This window comes from Megascapheus bottae, chromosome 1 (genome assembly GCF_031878675.1).
Source record: "Megascapheus bottae isolate mThoBot1 chromosome 1, mThoBot2.hap1, whole genome shotgun sequence".
In the NCBI taxonomy this organism is placed as follows: Eukaryota; Metazoa; Chordata; class Mammalia; order Rodentia; family Geomyidae; genus Megascapheus; species Megascapheus bottae.
In genome coordinates, this window is record NC_143509.1 from 57,728,233 (window position 1) to 57,738,807 (window position 10,575).

Sequence of the window (10,575 nt, forward strand, 5' to 3'; positions counted from 1 at the left end):
TAATCACCTGTTGGACTCCCAAACTTGAGAACTGTATTATAAAAAGATTTTCCTTAGGTCAAGTAATTTATTTTCTAGATGATAAACTGTGTGGAAAGTGACCAATAAGCAAATCATTATAGCTGTTTCAGGGATTGAAGCTGTGTTTTTGTAATTGAATATTGTGGTATCTAACAGTGATGTTAAGTAAAGCAAAGGGATTCATTTTTTGAAAGGAGTTTTGTTTTAACACAGATTGTTGCTAACTCCTACATTCCAAAACATATTTTGCATAGATAAATGTGCCCGTATATGGAGGTTTTGAAATCCTAAATTATTAGGGTCATACCTTCTGTTGCAAGGCAAATAGATTAAATACATATCTACCCATTTAGGAAGTATTTTAGGCTACCTTTTCTCTGTGATCTAAAGTAATTTTTGAAATTAAAATAGCTAGGGATATGTATATTCTATATCATCTTGACTCAATGTAAAGGATATTAAATATGTTTAACATACTTTCTTAAGAAAAGATAGGCTATGAGAATGGGCATCAGATTAATGCTGATAAAGCAAGTAGTTACATACTTATTAGAAGTACCAAATTGCTATTCACTTATGATGTATCTAGAAGCTTAGGTAGGAAATAATTAAGAACTGTTAATAGAATAAAAGTTACAATTCCTTGGCTGGGTGCTGATGGCTCATGCCTATAATCCTACTTACTCAGGAGGCTGAGATACAAGAATCACAGCCACCCTAGCCTAGGCAAACTAAGAACGTCCATGAGACTCTTATTCCCATTTAGCTACCAAAAAAAAACAAAACCCAGAAATGGGACTGTGGCTTCACGAGCCATCAGCACAAAAGCTCAGAGACAGCTTAGGCCTGAGTTCAACTTCAGGATCTGTACCAAGAAAAGTTCCATTTTATTTTCAGTAACTATATCGTTTGTATTGTGTGTGTGTACATACGTGTGTGTGTACATACATACTGGGAATTGAACATGGCCTCTGATTGGCTTGGCATTTTCACTTGGCATTGTTCCCACTTCAGCCTGGCTTTTTGGTGGTTAATTAGAAATAAATGTCAGTAAGATTTTTTTTTTTTTTTGCCAGGCCTGGGCCTTGAACTCAGGGCCTGAGCACCGTGCTTGGACTTTCTCAAAGCTAGCACTCTACCACTGGAGCCACCGCACCATTTCCAGCTTTTTTCTATATAAGTGGTACCAAGGAATCGAACCCGGGTCTTCATGCATACTAGGCAAGCACTCTTACACTAGGCCAAGCTCCACACCCTCGTTAGGATTTTTTTCACCTCTGCTGGATTCAAGCCAAGGTCCTCAGATCTCAGCCTTTTGGGTAGCTAGGATTGCAGGAATGAGCCCCTGGCTTCTAGCAAGGACAACTTGTCTTTACTCTCAACAGAGCATCCATCTACTGTGTTCCATTTGCTTGGCTATAAAATTTCCCTTGTTTTGAATTAATATGTTTTTAATTAATCCTCCAGCTTGCTCTTAGAGATGAATTATTATCATTTGACAGAGTCAAGCTTTGGGAAAAAATTACTTTGCCCCAAGGTAACACTTCTTCGATAAGGGATGGCCAAGGGAAGAAATTTACTCTGCAAGTACCCCTCCCCCTCTTTTGGTCAGTTATGGGGCTTGAACTCAGTCTGGGCACTGTCCTTAAGGGCTTCAGCTCAAGGCTACTGCCCTACCCCCCTGGGCCTGTGCGTTTTCCTTTTCTAAATATTCTGATTCTGATTTGGAATGGTTGTAATAGCCATGGTGCCTTGCATATGATAAGACATCCTTATATACTAGACATCCAGTGAATGACAAATGGTGAGATGTACATCTGTGTTATAAAGGATAATTGATTGCAAAAGAAAACTCCAACTCTTGCTATTGGTTGAAACCTACAACATTTTAAGTGTATCAGGTGACAAACTGTTTACACAAGCAAACATTGTCACAGAAGACCTTTTTCTTTCAAAACTTGTCTAGCTGGGTACTGGTAGATCATGAGTGTAAAGCTATCAAGGAGGCTTACCATGTGAAGCCAGACCAGACAGACATATCCAAGAGACCAATTAACCAGCAAAAGCCAGGAATAGAGATTTGGCTCAAGAGCCAGCCTTGAATGGAAAAGTTAGAGGAGAACCCATACTAAGACCAAGTACCATCCAGTACACACAAAAAATATACGTCCTATAGATATAACAATTAACTTTGTATACCCTAAATATCTCCTGTCTTTCCTGGTATGTTTTTGTTTTTTGGCCAGTCCTGGGACTTGAACTCAGGACCTGAACACTGTCCTTGGGCTTTCTCAAGCCTAGAACTCTACCACTAGAGCCATTGCTCCACTTACTGGCATATTTTAAAATCAAACTCTTACAAGCTATATCCAACTGAAGTGGAAGCATATGATTAGGGTGTGAAACACAGCTTTTTTTTTTTTCTAGTCCTGCCTGTGGCTTGAACTCAGGGCCTGAGCACTGTCACTGGGCTTTTCCCTCAAAGCTAGCACTCTGCCACTTGAGTCACAGCACCACTTCTGGCTTTTCTATTTATGTGGTACTGAGGAATTGAACCTGGGTCTTCGTGCGTGCTAGGCAAGCACTCTACCACTGGGCCAAACTCCCAGCCACATTTGTTTATATCTCCAGTTTAAGTTACAAAAATAAGATTTATTTCTTCATTCTGTGACTGTTTCATGGTTTGGAGATTGCTTTGAACATATTTTTTTCATAAATAATTTTTTTTTTTTTTTTGCCAGTCGTGGGCTTGAGCTCAGGGCCTGAGCACTGTCTTTGGACTTTCTCAAGGTTACAACTCTACCACTTGAGCCTCAGCACCATTTCTGGCTTTTTTCTATGCATATGGTACCGAGGAATTGAACCCGGGTCTTCGTGCATGCTAGGCAAGCACTCAACCACTAGGCCAAACTCCCAGTCCCTCCATAAAGAAATTTTTAAAACAGCCCCAGTTCCTGCAAGCTCCTGGGTTTACAAATTTACTATATAGCTTGGATGCATTGCTTCTATTCCACTTACTTTTAGAAAGTCATTCGTTGCTTTTTTAAAGTCAGTGGTAGGCCAGGAGTTTGGCCTAGTGGTAGATTGTTTGCTTAGCATGTATGAAGACCTGGGTTTGATTTCTTGTACCATATACACAGAAAAGGCCAGAAATGGTGTGGTACCTCAAGTGGTAGATCTCTACCTTGAGAAAGCCCAAGGACAGTGCTTAGGTCCTGAGTTCAAGCCCCAGGACTGTGCAAAGTCAGTGGTAATTTCTGATTGTGGATGGTTTGCAAGAAATAAAAATTTTTTTATATCCTCAGCCTGAGGAAGTAAGCAAACCCATAATAAAGATCACTGCCTTGCCTGCCATATGGGCTGAGCATTATTGAAATAGTGATGGATAATAATAAAATGAAAAATCAAAAGAACAATGAAGAGGGAATAGTGCAAGGTGTGAGACGTCTGAAGAATTCCAGTTTGGATGATGTGTATGGCCACTCGATTTTTAGTCCATCTAGATTTCATAATTTGCTAGACCTCTGAAGAAGCTTGAATGTGTGTGTGTGTGTGTGTGTGTGTGTGTGTGTGTGTATAGTTGTGTTATGTTTGATTTTTACAACTGATTTGGTAGTAGGTGTTATGAAGGAAGTGGAAGTCCTTAATGTAAATACACAAATCACTCCTAGGGCATGGCTAGCTGTGGCACACTATTAATGCATTTATTTAGGCTGGGGCTTGTGGCTCATACCTGTAGTCCCAGCTTCTGTGAAGCAAATTTTGGGAGAATTGTGGTTTGAGGCCGGACTATGCAAAATGTTAGACCCCCCGCTCCCCTAGCCATCTCAATAAGATAAGCATGGTGGTAGGTGCTTCTACTAGAAGGCCAGTACAAGACAGAAATAGGACCATGGTATAGGCCAGACCAAACAACAAAATCTCTGCTAGTCCCTGTAGGGAAAGTTAAAATGAACTGGAAGTTGGCTCCGGCTGTGGAGCACTTGCTTAAGGAAATGCAGAGTTGTGCTTTGACCTCATACCAGTACTACTCCCACAAGAAATTTTGTGTATTGGAAAATTTTGTGTTAACATTTTCACTTAAACAGTACTGAGAGGCAGGCAAAGGGCAGAACCTTCAACTACAAAAATCCTAAAAAGCTAGTATGAAAAATTCAAATTAGTTTTACAATGAGAAACAGATTGCCTATCTGGTGAAACTTATGGCAATCAATAATATTGTTACAAAGTGGGCAGCCATGTAAGAAATTTTGCTTGGGAATTTCTGCCACTTTGGGTTTATTTGTATCAATATTCCCTGCTCCTTAAACACTTGTTAAGGCCTCAATCCAAAGAAGTACAACTGAAATTCTTTTAAGTCTAATTCATAAGGTTTGCAATGTAGCACTACTTGTCAATAGCAGAAAACATCGAATGAACCAACCCTGATTTTCTTTACGTGAGTTCCTGTGGGGGAGAGGAGAGGATAGGTGATGATGGCTCACACTTGTAATCCTAGCTACCCAGAAGACTGAGATCTGAAGCCAAGCCAGCCCAGACTTCTTACCTGTGGGACAGATCTCCAGTTAACCACCAAAACTCCCTAAGTAGAGCTGTAGTCCAAGTTGTAGAGTGCTATCCTTGAGCAAAAGTCCCCAGAGACAGCAACCAGCCCCTGAGTTCAAGCCCCAGCACTGGTACCAAAACAAAACAAAAATACCTAGAGACAGAGAGATGGATTTTAGTTATTTTCAAATTTTTGGGAGAAAACAAGTTTGCAGTGTTCCTGTGAACATGTACTTAATTCTCCCCTTGTGTGTGAAATTTTATATACATAGCCCACCACTGACTCCCTATTCCTAGACCTGCCTGTTTTCTTTTTAGTTTCCTAATTTCCTTTCCAAAAATTACACTAATTCAAACAAATGGATGAAGGAAAGGGAGGAAATGGGGGTTTTAAAATCCCAGTAACATGGTGAAAGAATAAAAGTTTTTCTCCTGCGTTACTAAGGACTCCTAAGGCTGACATTGTTAGGTGAGCCAGTTGTATCTTATAAGGCAAATCTTTTATATCCGTAAGTACTGAATAGGAACACAACGAGACCCATATGTCTTTTGGGGGGGGGGTGTTGAATCCAGGGCTTGCTACACAAGTGCTCTACCACTTGAGCCATGCTCCCAAACCAACACGTTTTACTTCTTGACTGGAAGACAACTGCCTTCTGACTTGAACTTGTCTGCAGGCAAAACGGACCCTTTAAACAGTACTTTTTGTGCCTTCTGGTATTCTAGCAATTTATTACAGACAGAAAAATTATTTCGGTTTCTAGTTTTTCTTGGGTAAACCTTACTCAAAATGTTATTTCATAATTTGGGAGAGTGCAAAACCTCAGTTAAGAATGACATCCATAGCCAGGTGCGATGGCTCATGCCTGTAATCCTAGCTACTCAGGAGGCTGAGGTCTGAGGATCACGGTTCAAAGCCAGCCCAGGCACCAAAAAGTCCATGAGCCCCCCCCCCAAAAAAAGTGCCATCCATTTATTACCTCTCCCTTTCTACCTCAGACACCTAAATATCTCTCCTCTCCTCCCTCCCTCATTTTTTTTTCTAGGAAGAAAAAGGTATGAAGGCTAATAGGTTTGTTTCATTTCTTCTGGTATTTTGCTAGAGGTGAGGGTCACCCCTTGCTGACTATGGAGGAATTACAGGTCTGAGTTACCTGCACCATCAGCACTTACACTTTCCAAGTCCCAACTCTACCCATTTCTAGACTTTTGCAGAGAAAGCTTTTAAATCAGAGGTGTTTAAAGTTGTACATAAAATCTACCCCATTCCCCATTCGCCACCAAGCTTAACAAAACGAAGGCTACTTTGTGTAATATCCCAGTCATTTGGGGTCCCCGAATCCCCCAGCAATGGGGTCACCAGCACTCAGTGAACGGGGCTAGGAGTCCTTTTAATAGCAGCACAGTGGCTACTCTCCACCTCGGGGCTGATAGCAGCCCTGACCTTCCGTGGGGCATCGCACACAATGGTCCTGTGCAAACCCGGAACTGGGCAGCTCATCCTGACAGGTGACTACACCTGGGCGCGGGAGCCTGGGCCGCAGCACGGGATGCTTGGTGAGCAGGCGGGCTTCACTTCGGAAAGCCTGCAGCTGGGACCCGGTGCCTTTAAAGGGTGGGCCTCATGCTCGGGCTGCGCTGGAGGCGGCCGAGACAGATCCAAAAGGAATAGGTGGTGTGTGACGTAAAGACCCACCCGTCTCACGCAGCCCGACCTAAGAATAAAAGCTGGCCCAGCTACCCACTCTACCGGACGACCCAGCACCCGGGCCAGCCGACGGAACCGGAAGTGAACACGGCCTCTCCTGTGGCGCAGGCGCGGGAACGAGGCTCCTATTGGTGGTGTGGGAGCTACTGTGCGCACGCGCGCTGCAGCTCCTCCTGGTGGGTTGGAATGACGTCGTGGAGCCGTCCCTCCAGTGTTTTGAAAGGTGCCTGCGCTCCCGGACTCCATTTCTGGTAGCCACACCAAGTTTTCCTTCCACTTCTGGCACGGACTTGCAGCGGTGCTTCGAGCATCCTCAGGACTTAGTGTCTTTGGTAGGGTCGATCACGATTCTCCTTTTGGATCTTGGGGAGGGGTGTGGAAGATACTCTCTGTGGAGACACTCCATATTCCCCTCCCCAGCCTACTCACAGATCAACCAGCATCCCAACTCCGTTATCTAAACTACAGGTCGCTTACAGGATCCTTTTGGTTATATTCTTACCAAAAAAAAAAAAAAAGTGGGGGGAGCAGGTGAATCCGCCGCCCCTGCTGATTCAGAAATCACACTAAAGCTGTGATTTTTTATGGCTGGGTCGTGGGCCTTGAAGTCCGGGCCTGGGCGCTGTCCCTGAGCTCTTCAGCTCAAGGCTCCCGTTCTACCCCGTGAGCCACAGCGCCATTTCCAGTTTTCTGGTGAGGTAAGAGTCTCGCGGGACTTTAGTGCCCGGGCTGGCTTTGAACCCCGAACATGAATTTCAGCCTCCTGGCCAGGAGTTTGGCCTAGTGGTTAAAGTGCTTGCCTAGCATGCACGAATACCCGGGTTCGATTCACATACATAGAAAAAAGCCAGAAATGGTGCTGAGACTCAAGTGGTAGGGCTCTAGCCTTGAGAAAAGTCCAAGGACAGGGCTCAGGCCCTGAGCTCAAGCCCAGGACTGGTAAAAAAAAATGAATTTCAGCCTCCTGAGTAGCTAGGATCAAGGGCGTGAGCCACCGCGCCAGGCAGATTTCTTTTTTTATTTTTATTTTATTTATTTATTTGTTTGTTTGTTTATTGCCAGTCCTGGGCTTGAGCTCAGGGCCTGAGCACTGCGCCAGGCAGATTTATTTTATTTTTATTTTTTTTTTATTTATTTATTTATTTATTTATTTATTTATTTATTTATTTATTGCCAGTCCTGGGCTTGAGCTCAGGGCCTGAGCACTGTCCTTGGACTTTCTCAAGGCTAGAGCTCTACTATTTGAGCCTCAGCACCACTTCCGGCTCTTTTCTATGCGGTACTGAGGAATTGAATCCCAGTCGTCATGCATGCTAGGCAAGCACTCTACCACTAGGCCAAACTCCCAGTCCCAGATTTATTTTTTTAATGTGATGTTTTTTTCCTCTGCGAGATCAGGGCTGGACGCCTGAGGAACCTACTATCTTGGAGCTTCAGGGTGATGGCAAAGGAGCCAGGAAATGAAGCACAGTTGGCCTTCTTATCAGCCAGTCAGCGCCAGCAATTGCCTGAAAAACCAAACTATACTCTCAAACGTACTCTAGTGGGGCACGAGGCAGCAGTGTCTTCGGTTAAGTTTAGTCCTAATGGAGAATGGCTAGCAAGTTCTTCTGCTGATACACTCATTATAATTTGGGAAGCATGTAATGGGAAATATGAAAAGACACTATGTGGTCACAATCTGGAGGTATCAGATGTGGCCTGGTCATCAGACTCCAGTCGTCTTGTTTCTGCTTCAGATGATAAAACTCTAAAGATATGGGATGTGAGAACTGGAAGATGTCTGAAGACACTAAAGGGACACAGTAATTATGTCTTCTGCTGTAATTTCAATCCACCATCCAGTCTGGTTGTTTCAGGATCTTTTGATGAGAGTGTGAAAATCTGGGAAGTTAAAACAGGAAAGTGCCTCAAGACTTTGTCTGCTCATTCTGACCCAGTTTCTGCTGTCCATTTTAACTGTAATGGGTCATTGATAGTGTCAGGTAGCTATGATGGTCTCTGTAGAATCTGGGATGCTACATCTGGTCAGTGTTTAAGGACACTTGTTGATAATGACAACCCCCCTGTCTCTTTTGTAAAATTTTCTCCAAATGGTAAATACATTCTTACTGCAACTTTGAACAACACTCTTAAATTGTGGGATTATAGTAGAGGAAGATGCCTGAAGACATACACTGGTCATAAGAATGAGAAATACTGCATATTTGCTAATTTTTCTATTACTAGTGGAAAGTGGATTGTATCTGGTTCTGAGGATAACCTGATTTATATTTGGAACCTTCAGAGTAAAGAAATTGTACAGAAATTACAAGGTCATACAGATGTCGTGATCTCCGTAGCTTGTCATCCTACAGAAAACATCATTGCATCAGCAGCCTTAGAAAATGACAAAACAATTAAACTGTGGATAAGTTAATACTAAGGTGTTTGGAAATCAAGTACTAAAGCCAAGTAGGAAAAATACTTAGATTTTGAAAACATGATTCCTCTGAATTTTGAAGTGGTTTTGTATTTCTTTTAAAATTAGCTTCTCATTTTAAGATTTGGGGCCTCATAATAAAAAATTTACATAATGAGATGGCTTCTGACACCTAATCTTGAGGCCCATTCAGTTGTTTGTCCCTGGACAGTTTGCTGTTTTGTTCTTCTGAGTTGTAATCTTAGTAGGTCATAGTGTTGGGAATATTTGGAACTAAGATTGACAAGGTGGGATGACTGAGGAGATGATGTGAGTTTTCAGATTGTGGTTTGGGAAGTCAGATGAATAAGCACATAAGCCTTGGGTGGTGATGACAGGACTGAATGTACATATCACATGATAGCAGCATACTTAATGCTACCTCCATGAAGGGATTCAAAAATCCATGGAATCAAGACTGCCAATTTGGGGGAAATGTCATAGTTACGTCCATTCAAAGACTAAGAATGACCTCTAACTATCTTACTAGGCTGGGTTGTGCTATCGTGATTTTCAGAGAAACTACATATCTTGAATTATGAAGAATGCTCTTTCAGAACATTTTGACTCTCGGACTCAACTCAGATATCACCTTTTGTAACACCATCACTGCCTGCTTCCCACATCAATGGGTAGCTAAACTGAATTTTCCTATTTCTTATAACCCCTATTGTAAGGTTGAAAAGTGCATGTTTGCCAATCAGTGTTGTGGTGATTTCATGGGCTGTGCTTCCTATTAGTAAATCCTGTAATTAGAAAATGTCACTTTTTAAAAAAAATTTGATATGTAAGATTGGACCGATGGCTTTGCACATGGCAAGAACTTCCTTTTTTTCTTAACACAATGTTACCAACTATCTGGGCTGGCCTCAAAATCCAAGATCTTCTGCTTCCATAGTAGCTGTGTGATTAAGGCTTACAAAACCAGGCCAGGCAGAAAGTATGTCTTTGTATTCTTAGTTTTTGTATAAAGAAGAGACTTACATTTGATAAATGGTACAACTTTATTCCTTGCCTGCTTTCAATGAGCTTTAGTAATGAAGGCCCCAAACTATTATATTGGTGGTTAAAAACCTTATCCTCACACATTAACTTCATTCAGCGCTGTCCGATTCACCCAGGGACACCCAATAAACATATACAGTAAGTGAAGAAAACAAAGCCAAAGCTGTGATCATTAAGCTTTATCTGCCAGTCAGCCAGGCTGGAGCCAAGGCCATTCAATGGAGAAATGAGATACAGTTAACCAACTACTAAAGCCACAGCAAAATAATGAAGCTTGACTCTTAAAATTCTTATGAAAATTAACTGAAAATGGATCACAGACCTAATGTAAGAGGTAAGGCAAAATAAAGCTCTTGAAAGGAACATAAGGTTATGGTTTCTTAGATATTATACCAAAATACACAGAAAAAGCCACAAAGTGGTTTTGTGGTTCAAGTGGTAGAGCTCAGGCCCTGCCTGAGTTCAAACCCCAGGACATGGAAAAAAAACAAAACAAAACAAAACACAACAGTGAAGCTCACAGCCCAGTTCCCAAAATTAGAAAAGGAAAGGAAAAAAGGAAGTACAGCCAGGAATAATCAAATAATTTGAACAATAGCATAAAGCACCAACTTCAAGCACCTCAGAACTAAGAAAGCAAAACCTACTGAATAACTTGTGAGAATTAGATATGAATTACTAGTCAAATATTTTGCCAAAAGGCAAATAACCGAGTTACGCTGAAAGAAGCAGCGTATAAACTTCTAGCCAAGAAGTTTATATTTAACCTATGAACAGGTAACCACTGTATGTTACTGAAAACAGAATGACAGAATGGGAAGCAACTGTGCCAATT

General features: G+C 41.9%; 1 protein-coding gene across 3 annotated transcripts; it reads left to right on the plus strand.

The window, feature by feature from the left end:
- Positions 1-6,353: 6,353 nt before the first annotated feature.
- On the plus strand, positions 6,354-9,838 carry Wdr5b (WD repeat domain 5B). 3 transcript variants are annotated; one of them, XM_090345466.1, is made up of 2 exons: positions 6,354-6,972; positions 7,673-9,838. In XM_090345466.1, exon 2 carries the CDS (start codon positions 7,716-7,718, stop codon positions 8,691-8,693), a length of 978 nt encoding a protein of 325 aa, XP_090201592.1. In that variant the 5' UTR covers positions 6,354-6,972; positions 7,673-7,715; the 3' UTR covers positions 8,694-9,838. The 3 variants fall into 3 exon arrangements, with proteins under 3 accessions (XP_090201592.1, XP_090201595.1, XP_090201586.1); XM_090345469.1 differs by having other exon boundaries at positions 6,354-6,606; positions 7,668-9,838; XM_090345460.1 differs by having other exon boundaries at positions 6,354-6,606.
- Positions 9,839-10,575: the final 737 nt, after the last annotated feature.

What these genes read in the sequence shown, in the direction of transcription:
- Wdr5b (XM_090345466.1), top strand. Translation starts at nt 7,716, where the DNA reads ATGGCAAAGGAGCCAGGAAATGAAGCACAGTTGGCCTTCTTATCAGCC.